The sequence below is a fragment of the Erpetoichthys calabaricus genome, chromosome 10 (genome assembly GCF_900747795.2).
Source record: "Erpetoichthys calabaricus chromosome 10, fErpCal1.3, whole genome shotgun sequence".
NCBI lineage: Eukaryota > Metazoa > Chordata > Cladistia > Polypteriformes > Polypteridae > Erpetoichthys > Erpetoichthys calabaricus.
The window spans coordinates 163,067,958-163,086,841 of NC_041403.2; the positions used below are offsets into that span (position 1 = coordinate 163,067,958).

The following is an 18,884-nucleotide window of genomic DNA, read 5'->3' on the forward strand; positions in this document are numbered from 1 at the left end:
CTCTGCGCAGAAAACATCCCCACCTATCACTTGTACAATACACTAGTTCTGATTTTTGCAGAGTAATTACATTAAACTAATAATTAGAACATGGCTTATCAGTGCGTCTATATGATATTCTTGTCTAGTTGATGCTTATAAATAATTAAATGTGAAAAATTATTGCTGTTTCTCTATCTATGAATAAATCTTAATTTTACTCTATACGTCATTTTAATTTTCTATTTAAATAAATTAACATATTCAGATATGTTGGAGGGCAGCAAATTGAAGCATCGCCCCGCCCCGAATAGCACGAGCTCAAGCTACGCCACTGCTTAAATGAAACATAAATGAAAATCTGCGTGAAGTCTCATGAGCCATCAGGGATCAACTTCTGAGCAGTGAAATTCTCCTCTGAGCTTTAATGATCATTGGAATTGGTTCAGAATGTCAGTTAGCTAAACCTGGTGGACTGAATCATCTTTTGCTAGTATAATTTCTTTTGTTCCTCTGGTTGTATTAGTCTGTTTTTCCTAGAAATTTCAAAAATAGATAACCATAAACTAATCCCACAGAACTGTTCAGTGCTAGATAATGAACTTCTCGAAAACTGAAGACCAACAGAGAGCAACTGAAAGTGACTCGGTTTAACAGCAGAAGAAAGAGCTTGCTGAAGTTGTAGCTTTCTTCTCTTCATCATGACGTATAGTGTTTCCATGATGCCGTTGCTTTTCCATTCCTTTATGTTAGCAACCCGAAATCAAATTGGGATTGCATTTTTTGTTTGCCTTAAATTACAGAATTGCCGCGCGGTAGTCCATTGCAGATTATGACTTTGCTTGAGTGCGTCGATGAAAATGAACAACAGCATAGTCTGGGTGTTCACTTTGTTGTGTTGCAGATGCCATCGGCTCTTCCCTCCAGTTGCGATTCAGACTGTCCAGATTGGCATAATTCACCTCATCATTCTCGTCCTCCTCTCTTTGGACCGCATTAAGCCTAATTTCAGCATACTCTGTAAAATTTTCGTTGTTGTTGGCTTTCTTTCTGTTTTCGAAATTACTGACATCCAACTCAGCGTATGTCACGTATGTCTCCAAAGACGTCTGCAACGAGAATACATAATACATAAGAGCATAAAACGGCGGTGATGGCAAAGTAAACGGAAAAATGTAGAAAAAATATTATGCATACAGTCAATGAAAAATTCTGTTACTTAGAAATAACTTACACTTAAAGAAGTAAGAAATTAATTTGATGATTTGTAAAGTCAGATATGACCCTCTCGAATGACAGTGCCACATAATAAACCAAATGTTGTTTTAAAGAGTTTTGGTAATTTGGAAAAAATTTTAAGACCATGTGCAAGTAGAGTAATCCCTCACTTAACGAATCCTTTCACTACAAAGTTTTGGTACAAAGAAGCTAATTTTCAACTATTGCTAAACTTTTAGATGATGCGCAATGTCACACGTATTGTATACTTTGGAGGGTGGAGGTGGTAAGTAAGGACCAGGAGAACCAAAGAAAATTTGAGGTGCCAACTGTCCAATCATCCAAAAAATGCACACATGGTGGCACAGCTGGAAACGGGCGTAATATAATATCAACTGAGACACCATTCTCATTGTGCCCTCAGCTTTATAGCCTCCAAACCTTAACGGCGTGGCCGAGTTGCCCTACATAGGCGGAGCTAGGAAAGAGAAAAGAGAAGATGCAGTTAGCTTTGGAGCCCCCTTCTGTCCCAGTGGGTTATTGTATACCTTGTCTGAGCCTGGATGGTGATCTTCCACGTGTGACAATACATAATAAATGTTTAATGTGTATACAGTGCATCCGGAAAATTATTCACAGCGCATCACTTTTTCCACCTTTTCTTATGTTACAGCCTTATTCCAAAATGGATTAAATTCATTTTTTTCCTCAGAATTCTACACACAACACCCCATAATGACAACGTGAAAAAAGTTTACTTGAGATTTTTGCAAATTTATTAAAAATAAAAAAACTGAGAAATCCCATGTACATAAGTATTCACAGCCTTTGCTCAATACTTTGTCGATGCCCCTTTGGCAGCAATTCCAGCCTCAAGTGTTGTTGAATATGATGCCACAAGCTTGGCACACCTATCCTTGGCCAGTTTCGCCCATTCCTCTTTGCAGCACCTCTCAAGCTCCATCAGGTTGGATGGGAAGCGTCGGTGCACAGCCATTTTAAGATCTCTCCAGAGATGTTCAATCGGATTCAAGTCTGGGCTCTGGCTGAGCCACTCAAGGACATTCACAGAGTTGTCCTGAAGCCACTCCTTTGATATCTTGGCTATGTGCTTAGGGTCGTTGTCCTGCTGAAAGATGAACCGTCGCCCCAGTCTGAGGTCAAGAGCGCTCTGGAGCAGGTTTTCATCCAGGATGTCTCTGTACATTGCTGCAGTCATCTTTCCCTTTATCCTGACTAGTCTCCCAGTTCCTGCCGCTGAAAAACATCCTCACAGCATGATGCTGCCACCACCATGCTTCACTGTAGGGATGGTATTGACCTGGTGATGAGCGGTGCCTGGTTTCCTCCAAATGTGACGCCTGGCATTCACACCAAAGAGTTCAATCTTTGTCTCATCAGACCAGAGAATTTTCTTTCTCATGGTCTGAGAGTCCTTCAGGTGCCTTTTGGCAAACTCCAGGCAGGCTGCCATGTGCCTTTTACTAAGGAGTGGCTTCCATCTGGCCACTCTACCATACAGGCCTGATTGGTGCATTGCTGCAGAGATGGTTGTCCTTCTGGAAGGTTCTCCTCTCTCCACAGAGGACCTCTGGAGCTCTGAAAGAGTGACCATCAGGTTCTTGGTCACCTCCCTGACTAAGGCCCTTCTCCCCCGATTGCTCAGTTTAGATGGCCAGCCAGCTCTAGGAAGAGTCCTGATGGTTTCAAATGTCTTCCACTTAATGATGATGGAGGCCACTGTGCTCATTGGGACCTTTAAAGCAGCAGAAATTTTTCTGTAACCTTCCTCAGATTTGTGCCTCGAGACAATCCTGTCTCGGAGGTCTACAGACAATTCCTTTGACTTCATGCTTGGTTTGTGCTCTGACATGAACTGTCAACTGTGGGACCTTCTATAGACAGGTGTGTGCCTTTCCAAATCAGGTCCAGTCAGCTGAATTTACCACAGGTGGACTCCAATGAAGCTGCAGAAACATCTCAAGGATGATCAGGGGAAACAGGATGCACCTCAGCTCAATTTTGAGCTTCATGGCAAAGGCTGTGAATACTTATGTACATGCGCTTTCTCAATTTTTTTTATTTTTGTACCCACAATGAACTGCGACCCAACAGTTCGTTTCATGTGTTGACATATTTAACGTTTTTTTGGCAAAATTTTGCAGAGCATAGAAAAGCTGATGAGGTTAGTTTCAACATTATTTTTAAGTAATAATTGTTAATTTTTTATTTGTTTAGCATGTCAGTATCATAAGAGGGTGATTCTCTCACAAGAAAAAGCAGTTTTGCTTGAAACAAAGTTAAAGATTATTAAGAACATGGAGGCAAGAAAAAAAGTGCAAGGTAGCAGTAATCAACTGTAAAAACTTTAAAGTCTTAAATCAATCAGACAAAATTACAAACTCTCTACAAATCACGCTGATGACATCGTATCAAAATGAACTCACACACGGTACCGCAACAGAAAAAAATGGAGAAAATGCTAAGTCTTTGTATTGATGATGTGTCGTAAGGACACATGCGATGATGCAACAGAAAGAATTAAGTCGGTTTAATCCTTTACTTCGTAGAAACACAAAATTTGAAGTAATTACTTGAAAACTCTAAATCGTGGCATGTCAGTGAAAAGGAATTTTTAGGGATAAAAAATGAAACTGAAACGAAAACGTTAAGTACAGATGGCTAGAATTTGCACACATGCTAATATATTTTACTAGAACAGACTTAACGTAAGACTTCAATTTTGTTTTAAACTTAAAAATTCTAATAAAAATGATGAAAAAGAAAAGGGATCAGTAAGCAGAATGCAAGTAAAAATGGACTTATATTGTCTTACCTTTTGAGTATCTGTAAAGCCAGTGGGACCGCTGTAATAAATAAGAGCAAGTTTCAGTGACATAATCAAATCACACGTTCAGATGATTAAATTCTCACTCGCCGAGCCACAATTCACCTCGAGGGGATGATCATATCATACGCTACTAGACACCCTGTCTAGAGCTCTGCTTTTAATGCTACGTTCAGTTTAGATTGAAATGTGTGATCTAGTGGTATAAATCCAGCAGGATCAAGTAGATCCATAATGTGTTGAGTGCAAGCTGACAACGACACAGAAATACAATAAATAAACCAGGACGCTAGGGACATTTAATACTCAACTTGATGTGATTTTGGGCAATCTGGATGAATAAAATGGAGGAGCTTGTTGGGCTGAATGGACGTTCTCATCAAAATAGCATTGTTCTAAATCTATACACACATTGAATAAAGGAGCAAGGCAAGTATTTTGGGACTGAGATGTGGGAACTATGAGGAGAGGTTGAAGGCGTTAAAAGGTTTTCTGTTTAAGGAAGTCGAGATTATGAGTGACAGGATCAAAGTATTTAAAATGATGAAATGAACGAGTCCAGTGGATCACAAGCTGTTACTCTAAAAAAATTCTTCAATAATTTCTTAAGAGCAGATTTCACAAAAATGTTAGAACAATCCAAAGACACATGGAATAAATTAACAAGTAGCATGGTGGAGAGACAGACTTTGGGGACCTTCATATTTGGGAATTGATGTTATTTTGGACAATCAAGGTAAATAGAATGGAGGAGCTGGTTGGGCAAATTGGCTTGTTCTTGTCACAACGTTCCTTGGGCTCACTCGAAACATGAACAATGCTATATAATTTAAGCATTTGGATAGGTAAAGAAGAGCGACGACACAGAAATACAATAAATAAACCAGGACTTTAGAGACCTTCAAAGCTCAACTTGATTTTATTCACAATCGAGGTGAATAGGATGAACGAGTTTGTTGGGTTGAATGGACGTTCTCCTCACAATTGTATTACTGTAAAACCGTAGACTCATTGAGTAAGGTAGCAAGTCGAGTAGATACACAATGTGTTGTGTTCTATGGGGATGACCAGGTTGGCGCCCCCAAACATTTTTCCGTGGTGGCGTTCAATTCCTTACTCGACCACAGCGTTTTATTATACAGATAGATTTTTATGTTTGGTCTGGTTGTGTCTACTATTCTGTTTTGCCCCTAAGGGACATCCTGGTCTACGTAGGTTATACCATTTAGCAACTTGGTTATAACAAAATGATGAAATAATCTGAAATGTTGGCAGTTTACAAAGTAACATATGAACAGATTCATGGTTTTAAAACTCACAGATGTTTGTTTTGGGGGTGATGGTGAATAGATTGTAGGTCCCCACTATAGACAAGTAGGACAAAGCAATGGACTTGCACTTACAAACCCCAATACTCTCAAAAGTTTCTTTCCTTACCTATTGTTACCAGATGTGCTCTTTCCTGAAATAACAAAAAAGAAGTTGGAGTTATCGGAGTTCATTTACAAAATAAAAATAGAAAACAAAATAAGATTGTAGCTGAGTGTAAAACGTCTTACAGTAACACACGAAAGCAGAACTTCTGAAGGAGAAAAGGAACTGTGACACAATTCAGAAAGTGGCACTGAACACCCACATACCGGTGGGTATAACAGCCAAAAAATAAATAAAAAATAAAATCACAAGATTGCCAGGATCTTCAGTGCAATTGAACTGCTCAACTGGAAAGTGTTCTCGGTAGCAGCGACATACAGAACATGTGTGTTGTTTCATAAACAGATGTCTGAGTTCTGCAAGGACCTCCCCGACTCCAAATAGCTGTGCCAGGTGAATCAGGAGCGAGTACGAATTGGCCATAAATGAGGGAGAGTGATGTGAGTGGACCAGCAGTGGAGTAGAGACGAACCCATTGACTGGTGACTAGATGGTCATTTCCCGGAGGTGACACTAGACCGCGTGTCTACCCCAGGGGGGTTGCCAACCAGGATCCCGAGTTGTTTCGTTGTGTGATGGGTGCGGTAACATACTGTGCTACCCAACTACCCAGGCTACCCAACATGACCTGACCTGACCTGGTCTGATACTTAAAGAGGCCTAAAATCACACTTTCTGAAAGGGTCACTTTCCTAAAGAGATCAGTGCTAGCTGCTTCCACCAGGTGGCAGTACCAAACAGCAACCACAAAATGGCTTCCCAGAGAACACTACTGTCAGTGCGCAGCTCTCTGGGATTAACTGCTGGGTGATGTCGTGCTTCAAAATGAGCCCAGAGGATGAGATGTGGAACTCATATTTTTGTTATCCTTGAAAATACTTTCAGTTAGGTCCATAAATATTTGGACAGAGACAACTTTTTTCTAATTTTGGTTCTGTACATGACCACAATGAATTTTAAATGAAACAACTCCGATGCCGTTGAAGTGCAGACTTTCAGCTATAATTCAGTGAGGTGAACAAAACAATTGTATAAACATGTGAGGCAACTAAACCATTTTTTAACACAATCCCTTCATTTCAGGGGCTCAAAAGTAAGTGGACAATTGACTCAAAGGCTGTTTCATGGGCAGGTGTGGGCAAGTCCGTCGTTATGTCATTATCAATTAAGCAGATAAAAGGCCTGGAGTTGATTTGAGGTGTGGTGCTTGCATGTGGAAGATTTTGCTGTGAACAGACAACATGCGGTCAAAGGAGCTCTCCATGCAGGTGAAAGAAGCCATCCTTAAACTGCGAAAACAGAAAAAACCCATCTGAGAAATTACTACAATATTACAAGTTGCAAAATCTACAGTTTGGTACATCCTGAGAAAGAAAGCAAGCACTGGTGAACTCAGCAACACAAAAAGACCTGGACGTCCACGGAAGACAACAGTGGTGGATGATCACAGAATCATTTCCATGGTGAAGAGAAACCCCTTCACAACAGCCCACCAAGTGAACAACACTCTCCAGGGGGTCGGCGTATCGATATCCAAGTCTACCATAAAGAGAAGACTGCATGAAAGTAAATGCAGAGGGTGCACTGCAAGGTGCAAGCCACTCCTAAGCCTCAAGAATAGAAAGGCTAGATTGGACTTTGCTAAAGAACATCTAAAAAAGCCAGCACAGTTCTGGACAAACATTCTTTGGACAGATGAAACCAAGATCAACCTCTACCAGAATGATGGCAAGAAAAAAGTATGGAGAAGGCGTGCAACAGCTCATTATCCAAAGCATAGCACATCATCTGTAAAACACGGTGGAGGGAGGCAGTGTGATGGCTTGGGCGTGCATGGCTGCCAGTGGCACTGGGACACTAGTGTTTATTGATGATGTGACACAGGACAGAAGCAGCCGAATGAAATTCTGAGGTGTTCAGAGACATACTGTCTGCTCAAATCCAGCTAAATACAGCAGTCAAATTGATTGGGCGGCGTTTCATGATACAGATGGACAATGACCCAAAACACACAGCCAAAGCAACCCAGGAGTTTATTAAAGCAAAGAAGTGGAAAATTCTTGAATGGCCAAGTCAGTCACCTGATCTTAACCCTAAAACCTCAAGTAAACTTTTTTCACGTTGTCATTATGGGGTGTTGTGTTTAGAATTTTGAGGAAAAAAATGAATTTAATCCATTTTGGAATAAGGCTGTAACATAACAAAATGTGGAAAAAGTGATGTGCTGTGAATCCTTCCCGGATGCACTGTAACTCATGAATCTGAAGCCCAGCCATGCTCTTACACTTCTGTGAGTTAGTGGTCTAATTTCGGGGGGCAGTTCCTGGTAGTGATTGTAAGTTGGCCCCACCTCTTGAAAAGCAACTCACAAAACACATGGAACTGAACAGGGGCAGCTTATAGACAAAAACAATGAATCACGCACATAATCATCAAAGCAGCAGTAGCATAAATAAATGGCACCAAAAAGTCTTGAAAGACGATGTTGAAACCAAGCCAAGGGAGGCACCCTGACCGAAACATGATAGTTCATCTCTTCTTCATGATTCCTTAAATTTCAGTGCTAAAAGTGTTGCATGAGGATCGAGAAAATGCAAAATCCAGACCAACTAAATCCTGGAGCAGTCCAGATTTGTGGATATTTACTGTAGAACTAAAGAGACTGTCAGCTCCAAATGACAGACATCTAAATTCTCTGCTTTAACCAGATGTATTGAGTTCGTTGCCACCTTGGGGGGTCTTCCAAATATCATAACTATTGTAACTAATGAAAAAACAGCCATCACTTACTGTGTGCTCTCCTGATAAAATGTCGCGCCACAAGTCCGGCTAAGGCGAGGATACAGATGAGAACAGCAGCCAGGATGATAAAAGAGGTCATCATGTGGGTCATCTTTTCTAAAAAAAAAAATGTAAAATGATTGAATAATCCTGGGCAAAAATTAGTCCAATGTAAATGTAGTAAGGTCGAAACAGTTTATAATACTAGCATTAATACATCCTGACTTGGAATTGATTATTTCAGATTGTTAGTATTAAGGCAGAGCTAATCTTACTGTGATGCAATACACAGTGCCATCAAATGTGTTATTTTGGTACAACTGAATAGAAGGCCGGTAAACGTATCATTGAACAAACAATTTATAATGCTGGAAATAGTCCTTCCATCCTAGGAAATCACTCCTTCACCAGCCGGCGGCTAACACTTATGGCACAATCCTCAGGAAGATGTTTTCAGAGTCAGGCCAGGTCTTGAATGTTGTGGGACAGTGTGGGTGACTTGAGCCAAGAGCAACTTTGAGAAGGTCAGCAAGGTGCAGAACCAAGGGACCAGGATTATCACTGGAACCGACTTCAGAAGATGGAAACCACTAACTGGGAGTCCTTTGAGGACAGGAGAGATTCAAAGCTAATAATTCAAGCAGCCACATTTAAAAGACTTGCTGACCACCCAATGAGGAACACACTGTCTCATACCAACCAAAGGAAGACTGAAGAGGTGGAGCTTCAATCATCAGACAGGAGTTCTCTTAGATTAGATCAGGTCAGGTCAGGTCGGGGATCATACACTGGTACGGCGGATTGCTGCACCCACTAAACAAAGAAACATCTCAGGATCCTGGTTGGCAGCACCCCAGGCAGACACGTAGTCCAGTCCCACCCTTTGGAAATGACCCTCTATCTGCCACAGCCAGGTGTTACATTGGTATCCCCTTGACCTGGTCCAGCCATTCGGGTCCTCAACAATGAGGATCCTACAAGCTGGATCACCCTTGGGGAATAACTGACTCTCCCTCACAATGCAGGTAATGTGTCTCATTTGGGACTCCGTGAGCAACACAAAGTCAAACCAGTGGTACCCAAGGTTTCTTCTAAGAGACACAGTACTGAAGTCCAGTCTTCATCTCAGGTCACTGGATAGTGTCCATGTCTCACAACCACATAGCAAGACAGGAAGATCCGATCAGATACACTTTATTAATCCCATGGAGAAATTCAGATGCATACAATAGCAGAAATAAAAAATAAGGATGCAGACTCACAGGACAAATAATACAGCCAGTGCATCAATCAATCAATCAATCAATCAATCAATCAATCAATCAATCAATAAAAATAAACTTAACAAGTACATTGGGAGGAAGCATTGAATTGCCTGATAGTGCGCAGAAAAGACCACCAGAGGCGCTTCTTAGCACACCATGTTGGAATGAGCCTGTGGCTAAAAGTGCTCCAAGAGCGTGCCTCCTAGAGGAAATGGAGGGGATTTTTCAGGGTGACCATTTTGCATATAATAATAATAATAATAATAATAATAATAATAATAATACTGCTTAATTGCGTTACAAGTACAAAAACACAACAAATCTCTCCATCATCAAACCTATTAAGTTCATTTAAAGATCATGGACATCCAGGTTCTATCTGCGTAACTCTGGGTCCTATGCAGGAGGCGACTCTATCCCAAACATGTGGACAATTCAGAGTCACCAATATATAAAACTAGCCATGTGCGCCCAACATACGTTGCGCGTGTTAAAGTTGTCTGTGAAGGGCTCCCTGTTTAAACGCGGCTGCCAGTCGTGAACTGGGCCCTTCGTCGCACAGCATTATGATTTTTTATAACGGAAACAAAATTACAAAACAAAACCCATGGACATTGATTCGATAGGAACGGCCTACTCAGAATCACTGTCCGAATAGTAATTATGTGGTGGTGGAGGAGCATTTCTGCTTCTCTCCGTTCACAGTCCGTCTCGTTTTCACGACGCTGTCGTTTCCTCTCACGATCTCTTCTCAACCTTTCTCCAATCTCGCAGGATTGCTTTGTGGCAATCCAAAGAGTAAGGAAGAACCAATGTTTCTTTCTTGAACTCCAAATGCTGACTGATGGAAAAATCACAGAAGTGTGTCCGAGTTATATACTCTGACTGCCGACTCCAAGAAGTGGGTGAACATTCGATTTGGACGAAGTGCTGCCAACGACGGTCGATAGAAACACAAAAAAACCACAGTCTCGACAACGAAGCAGGTGTCGACGCCAGATCTAAACACAAAGCACGGTGTCGACGCCAGATCTAAACACAAAGAGTGGTATCAACAGTGTTTGTAAAGAAAAGTAACAACCAAGGCAGTGTCAGGGGAACATGAATTCACGGACAAACAAAGATCAAGATCCAAATGAAGATTATATATAAAGATATCATGATTTTCTTTAACACAATCTACACATTCAAGAGGGAACCATGAAAGCTCCTGTGGGGTGACCCTGTGAGGTGAGACAGTTAGCCACTGTCCACAATTCTTTTAGGAGAAAGTAGGGTGAAATGACACCTTTTATTGGCTAACTAAATAGATTACAAATGCAAGCTTTCGAGGCGACTAAGGTCCCTTCATCAGGCAAGGTGTAGCCTTTTGTGAGTTCACCCTACTTTCTCTTGTATCAATCTATGGTTAACACGGTACAGCACTCTATTGCTACACAATTCTTTTAAAAATAAACAAAAGATCTGCTAGATTTTATCTATCAGTAATTTGAATTATAATCATATTGCCATCAGTTTCCGAAACCCACTTATCCAGGGCACTCACGTTGAAGCTGGGGCCTATCCCATCAGTCCACACACACACATACACTCACACATGGGCCAACTTAGCATCAGCAATGCACCTAACCTGCCTGTCTTTGGAATGTGTGGGGACACCTATGTGGAGAGAACATACAGACTTCACGTAGAGATGACCCAGAGTGTGAGCCCCTCACGGAAAATCAGCAGTGCTACCACTGCACCATCGTGCTGCCCGTAATCATACGAGGGACGTTCAAAAAGCACTTTTTTAAACTATTTATTCAGAATTTCAAAAACAAACTACATCACGTTTCTACATGGTCACCGTCCTTTGCGATGTAATTTTCCCAGCGTCGTATCAACTTTTTAATGCCCAATTACTGCTCCTCCTGCCTTCACCGTTTCCAACGAAAATATAAAAGTCCGGAAACCTTTTGAACGTCCCTCGTATCTCAAGATGTAATAGTCTTATTGTTTTCATTTTTTAACTTATTTTTTATTAATAATAATTACTTTCATTTTTAAGGGCAGTGTTTTAGCTCAAATCAACATTAGGACAATATATAAGTCATGTGAAAAAGTAAGTACACCCCATGGAAATTGTTGACTTTTTCAACACATTTGAACAGACAAACAAGAGATCTTCATGCAGATGGTGGACAACAATGAAGGTGAAATACCTGAATTAAAATATAAGGACCATCTGCTTTTCCGATCATTTATTCAGCAAAAAATATCAGTAGATGTAATGGTCTACTGGGGCAAAATGTAAGTCCACCCTCGGCCTCACAAGCTGGAACAACTTCTTGTAGGTGTTTTGCAGAAGTGCCCACCAGTCTCTGACATCGACTCCTCCATTCAAAATTCCAAGATGTTTGTGGGTTTCTTGCATATCCTGCCCTTTTCATACCCAAAACATTTCAATGGGATTCTTATCAGGGCTTTGACCAGGCCAATCCATAACCCAGTGTTTCTTCTTTTTGAGCCAATCCTTAATGGATTTCCTAGTGTGCTCCCAATCATTTTCGTATCGAAAGGTCCATCTCTGGTTCACCTTTAACCTTTGAACAGATGGTCCCCACATTCTCCTCAAGCACACTTTGATATGATGCAGAATCCATAGTTGACTCAATGACTGCAAGATCTCCAGGTCTTAATGCAAAAAAAGCAACCCGAAACCAGAAAATGCCCACCACCATGCTTCACAATTACTTTGAGGTTCTTCTCTTGAAGTGGTGTCAAACATGTCAACGTGTTGTAGACGGCCCGATGTTTGCCTAGATGTTCAATGGCAAACTGTCGTCTTCCTCTAATGTTCTTCTTAGCACACCTGATCCAATTTGTTTAATCTCTTTCTGGTTGTAGATACGTGCGCTTTGACACCAACTGTAGCAAAAGTTACCTGCAGATCCCACAATGAAATTTTGAGATTCTTGGAGACTTCTAGCATCACACAGTTAGCTCAGGCTAAATCTGCTGAGCCGGCCAGTCCTGGACAAATTAGTAGTCATTGGAAATCTACGCTACTTGTAGATGACGTTCCTTTACAGTGGAATAAATGATTTCAGATGATCTGATCTCTTTAATTCCCTTGTCAGATTCCTGGGCATCCAGAACCTTCTTTTGGGGAGATCTCATTTGATCTTGGCAGGATGACACCCCGCACATCAATAGCAAAGAGGACACCTGATCCTCAACATCTGAGAGTCCACCTGCAGACCCCCTAAGGAGGTTCTGATCATTGACACCTCAACTGGAACATCTAATCTGATGGATTTGAAGTGTTGATCAATGTAGGGGTGAATTTACTTTTTCCTCATAACAAATCTGAATTTTGGCTGATTTAGATTATGAGAATGAACACACCACATTGATCTAATGTGTCATTATCTTTATCAGTAGGCACTGTTTGCATGGAGATCTACTGTTTGTCTGTTCAAGTACGTTGAAGAAGTCAGCAGTTTCCATAGGGTGTACTTAGTTTTCCACATGACCATATACTTAGGAGACAGACATGGCCTGCACACACAGCTCCTACCGTGTTGTCTTTCATCGGTCACATTAATGGTGAGGCTGCTGAGGTTCATCCCCTGGTAGTGGGTCCAACAGGACACAGGCACGGCTGCTTCTCCAACCTCGATTTCCAATGATGCTGAGGTGCTGAACGTCCCATCTGTGTTTTCGTGAGTTTCATTTCGGTGGAATTTTTCACTTGGACCCTCCCACAGCAACTCCATGTTAATATTCTGTGGATAGAACTGCTCCACGAAGCAGGTGACCCTTGTAATCTGATTATTTTGGCGCAGGACTTGTTTCTTGATGGCTAAATTTGGTAAAACTTGAGAAGAAAAGAGATGTGGAAACATTACAATGTTAGTGAGATCTTTGTATTGGGAGGTTCATGTTAGTAATGTGGCCTCTATGATTAACATGCTTCACAGCTTAAAGGAGAGAGGAACCAGTTGGAAGGAGATGAAGGAGACACAGGGATTACTTATCAACAGTGGATGGACATTGTTGGTTGCAAAGTTCACATGCATGTAAATAATTATGCTCCTAAAATCTTAACCTCATTTTATCTCAGACAGCTGTGTAAGTCTCAGCAGGTCTCGATGTCCTTTCCTTACCTATAATGTAGTCACTGATATTCACAGTGTGAGACATCTTGTCTCTTTCGTAGCCTGGGACCAGACACGAGACGTTGGATGTGATGTCCGGCTTGCCGAAGGTCCAGGTGAAGCTGCTGTTACTGCCGTCAGGCCAGACTTCACTTCTCCCTCTCACTTGCGGACTTCCATCCTTCAGCCACGTGACATCTGTGTCTGTGTCCCCTTTGGACGTACAGCTCAGTGTTACATTGTCCCCCTCTTTGATCCTCTGTAAATGTCCCGTGATTACCGGCTGGGCTGTGGAAAAGATGGCACACTCATGGCATTTTTCACAAGTTCAAAACAAGGCAAAGAACTTGAGATCACAGAACAATCAAAGCACGTCATGAATGTTTTGGAGGCGCATCGTCACCTGATGCTTTTTTCAGTCATTGCTCCGTGGACAGCGCAGACGTAAGACCTGAGGATTCTTTCAATAGCTACAGTGCCAGATTTGTAAGAACATTTCGCAGCACAACAAAAACTTCAAGTGCGTAACATGAAGAATAGCAAACTTATTTGCAGCACATAACAAATGTGATAAACCCATGTGTAAGTAAGCAAAAATTTATTTTAAAGTGCCTTTCAAAGGAAAAGGCCACAAAGCACTATACAGTTATATAAATGATTAAAAACACCCCACAAAAAAAACAATATGACTTAAAGACACGCTACCCAAGCAAAAACATCTGAAGTCGCCCTTTGAACGTCTCAGTACAATGAGCCTGGTGCAGGACCAGTGGGAGATGCAGAATGCAGAATGAATGAAAAGCACTATCACCACATCGCTTCAGTCTGGTGCATGGTATAGAAAGGTGACCCCACATCCCTGGGACTAAGAACTCAAATGGCAATGTAATGTTAATCAAGATCGCTCGTGTACTGAACTGGTGAGCCTGACCATGGAGGGCTCTGTAAGTAAGAACCACGATCTAAAAATGAATTCTAAATCCTACTGGCAGCCAATTAGGGAATCATATAAATGGAATAATATGAGACCTCCAGTTGGATCCTGTTAAAAGCCTGGCAGCTGCATTTTGTGCAGTTGGTTGACAGTTCAAGGCAGATTTACTCAAACATGTCAATAATAAATTATAATAGTCTACGTGAGATGAGATAACAGCAGGGACAAGCATTTCCATCTCTGTCTTAGTGAGCAGCATTCTGAGCCTAGAAAGGTTTCTCAGATGGAAGAAACAACAAAAACATGGGCATGGGACACATGGGCATTGAACACTTTTAAGGGAGCTGTCTCACTGGAATGGCATTTCCAGAGATCTGACTTTAAGGATCTAGCACCTTCTGATTTTCAAGAAAGTCACGGAGCTGCAAAGCACATTCTCAAACCCTGTTAATCCAATTTAGGATCAAAGGGGCCTGGAGCTGACCCTGACATCACTGGGTGCAAAGCAGGACCCAGCCATAGATAGATAGATAGATAGATAGATAGATAGATAGATAGATAGATAGATAGATAGATAGATAGATAGATAGATAGATAGATAGATAGATAGATAGATAGATAGATAGATAGATGTGAAAGGCACTATATAATAGATAGATAGATAGATAGATAGATAGATAGATAGATAGATAGATAGATAGATAGATAGATAGATAGATAGATAGATAGATAGATAGATAGATAGATAGATAGATAGATAGATGTGAAAGGCACTATATAATAGATAGATAGATCTAGATATGATGGATATATATTTGGTTTGTTTAAGCTTTTTAAACTATTAAAGGGTAACTTAGATATACATTAGTATCTAGTATATATATTATTAGTTTATTGCTGAAGCCTTATGTTGGATTTGGCAGGGGGTATCTCTGCATATCTAACACTCTGAGTTCAGTTTGCATGCCCAGTTATTCTATCTATCTATCTATCTATCTATCTATCTATCTATCTATCTATCTATCTATCTATCTATCTATCTATCTATCTATCTATCTATCTATCTATCTATCTATCTATCTATCTATCTATCTATGCTACTTCAACCTACTTTCGTAGATATTAGACCTCTGATGGTCTCATTTCTTATCCTGTCCTTTTTCTTAACTCCACAACATCCATCTTCACATTCTCATTTGCGCCATATCTAACTTCTTCTCCTGCTGTGTTCCCCTGACTCAGTTCCACACATCACAACTAGTCTTCAGACATTAGCCTACAGGGGGAGCTATTGAAAAGAGTAGACCAGTTTAAATGCGTTGGATCAGTGGTTGTCCAAGATGGACAACTGGATGCATAGATAATCGATGGAATGTGGATGGAACAATTGATAAAAGGTATCATGAGTTTTGTGCTCAAAGAGTTAACGAGTGGATGCAAACCTAAAAGAGGCAGATTTTTCTCGTTTACCCTCCTTGGTCAGTTAATGACCTGTTTGATTCCACTAGGGGTGCATCCGTGTTGAGTTAATGAAGATGGCATCAGATGTACATTCTTACCTCTTACGCCCAAGGTGATGGTGCTCTCAGCTGGCTCAGACCCTTGAAAGGTCGCCTGGCACTTTAGATGGTTGCCTCTGTGCTCTTCTGTGACGTTGAAGGTGATGCAGGACCTTGCTGTGAAAGTGCCATCCTTATTCTCCATAACTTCATTTGAACTTTTCATTGAAGTGCTGCCATTGGACCAGAGCACACTTATATTGCGAGGGTAAAACTCTTGGATCCAGCAAGTGAAGTTTGCTACTTGTCCCAGTATGAGTTTTGGGTTTTCATGGATTGTCACATTAGGGTGAACTGAAAGCAATTAAAAAAAAATAATAAAGTTTAGAAGGTGTAAACTGATAACCAATTGCAACACTGCATCTCGTTGACTTTATCTTACACTTTTAAAGCATTCATTTTCAAAGGAGCGATAGCAGTATTAATTCTTCAAGTTGAACAAAGTTTTCACCACCATGTTGTTCCATATTTGATCGTACTTTCCTAATTGTTTGGATGTATTGATTTCCCACAGTCCCCTGTGACCCCACAGTTGAACTATAGTGAATTCATTCAGACCCCTTCACTTCCTGGACACTTTTTTGTTAAGTGGATTAATTTATAAATGGATAAATTTGCCAATTTTTGCCCATTCATAACGCATACTGACAAAGTGAACACGTTTTCAAAATAGTTTGTTGGTTGAAAAAACTGAAATCTCTCCTTCCTAGAAGTAGTCACGACAAAGTCCAGTTTTGCAGATGCAGATGATGTTGGCAGTGTAGTTATGAAATGAAATCCCCTGTGAACAGCCTCCGGAAAGTTATGTAAAGTTTTGCCCTGCCGTGATGCCAATGTAAGTGAAGATTTGTGGAAGTCAGGAAATCACCCTAGACGAAAACATTTACAACGCAGACGAAATCATACAAAGAAGTGGGCACAGAACAAGAACATAAATCCGGAGAAATCTGTAATCCGATGGGTGTAATTGTAACCTGATTATGTAGTGAAGCGCTGAAACAAAAAGACCCCAGCGACTGAGATCCTGCTGGCTTCTTATGGCTCACTTTTAAAACCATCGTCCTCATCTTTTGTCTAGCCACATTCACGAAACGACTGAGGCTGCCCATTGACACAGAACACCTGGGGATGCTGGGATTTGCAGTCCATTTTAGTAGTCCGACCTTACTCCTTTTCTATGTTAACTAATGTTGTCTTATTTTAATTTCTTATTTTTGTGTTATTTTTCTTTTCTTCATTATATAAAGCATTTTGAGCTACTTTTTGTATGAAAATGTGCTATATAAATAAATGTTGTTGTTGTTGTTGTAGTGCTAGCAGCTACAGCATTGCCTGCTTTTTTCCATAAAAGGTTATAAAACTTTAAAAATAATTTATATTACTGATGACAAACCCCTAAACAGGAAGATCCATGAATCATAAACCCGCAAATTTCAAAGGCCGACCTGTAATTAGCAGAAACTAAACCTAATCTGCTAAAAGGAATCAAAGACGTCATATTCTTACCAATAAGGAAGTTGCTGATGTTGAGATGGGCAGACAGCACTTTGTCTCTTCCGTACCCTGGTATCTGGCATGAGATCTGTGATTCAAGGTCTTTTTTCTCAATCTTCATGACTAAGTTGTTCCTGCTGCCATTCTCCCACGTCTCTGTATGTCCTTCTACTATGTGGGCTCCATCCTTCAGCCAGGTTATGGTAGTATTCTTGTCCCCCTTAGAATCACATATTAAGGTCAGACTTCTCCCAGGTTCTACTTTATGTGGTTGCCCTGTGATCGTTGGATGTGCTGTGTAGTAAACAGATTTTGCATCACTACTGATTGCATCAAAAATCTCAGGTGGCACACCAGAAAACTTGAGATTTCCGAGCTGAAGTACACAGAGCTCTTTGATCTGCGGTGATAAATTAGCTAAAGTAAAAACCTGTTTAGAGTAAACAATTGCTTTTGATAAATTTTATCCTTCAGTGATATTTTTTTAAACTTATACCCATTGCACCCTAGACCCCCAACTCAGGTAGTAACTTTATGTAATGGGCCAGGACCAACTTGGGCTTTCTCACTACTATCTGTCACTCTGAGTGACTGTCTTCTCCTACTTCACGTGATATTGGAGTTTTTGGCGCTCCAACTTGTGACGCTTCTCATAGGAATGAAAAATCAAAACCGAGATCTCCTTAATATCTTTATGGTTTCGCCTCGACAACAATGAAATCAGAAAAGAAATGAAATGGAGACATTGTCTTTTGTCTCCTGCTTCTCAGATTTTTCTCCTGAAAAATTTGAAGTCCAAAGTCTTAAATACTTAACCACCTAATTCGAGCACAGCAATATAAATTAGAGCAACTAATAGTATTATTCAGAAGCAAGGACTACAGCTTTGTAATCCCAGTATACTGTAGAGTGTTTCATTACTACTGTCCTACGGTGGGCAAAGAGGGCAAGCAACAAAAAATTTAAATTAGTGCCGCACACAAAATTAAGACGTGATGTGCGCAACATCAGCAGGGGGTCAGTAAATTCAAACAAAATAAAAGGACTGTCAACAAATTCAGGCAAGAGTCGCACACAAAATCTGAGCTGAGTGGACGGAAAAGGTCGCTACAAAAGAACTGACAATCATTTCCTAGTGAACGTGATGACAGCTCTAGTTTAACAGAAGTAAAACTGTAAAATCAGTCCACTTTTATATTGCGTGCACCTATACCGGGGTATTACATGCAT

At 40.7% G+C, this 18,884-nt stretch overlaps 1 protein-coding gene across 2 annotated transcripts in view; it reads right to left on the minus strand.

Moving 5' to 3' along the window:
* Window positions 1-210: 210 nt before the first annotated feature.
* Window positions 211-18,884, minus strand: part of LOC114659719 (hemicentin-1-like) — a 32,679-nt gene continuing 14,005 nt past the window's right edge. Inside the window, exons 5-11 of one of the 2 annotated variants that reach the window (XR_007936037.1) lie at window positions 17,667-17,948; window positions 16,161-16,454; window positions 13,677-13,955; window positions 13,088-13,387; window positions 8,245-8,372; window positions 4,034-4,064; window positions 211-1,088 (exon numbers count right to left, since the gene is read on the minus strand). Coding sequence is in view for 1 of the 2 variants with exons in the window: in XM_051932638.1 (XP_051788598.1) it covers window positions 8,262-8,377; window positions 13,088-13,387; window positions 13,677-13,955; window positions 16,161-16,454; window positions 17,667-17,948 (1,271 nt within the window). In the remaining variant the exon portion in view is untranslated. Of the gene's footprint in view, window positions 1,089-4,033; window positions 4,065-8,244; window positions 8,378-13,087; window positions 13,388-13,676; window positions 13,956-16,160; window positions 16,455-17,666; window positions 17,949-18,884 lie in introns of both variants that reach the window. The other variant, XM_051932638.1, reaches the window with a different exon arrangement.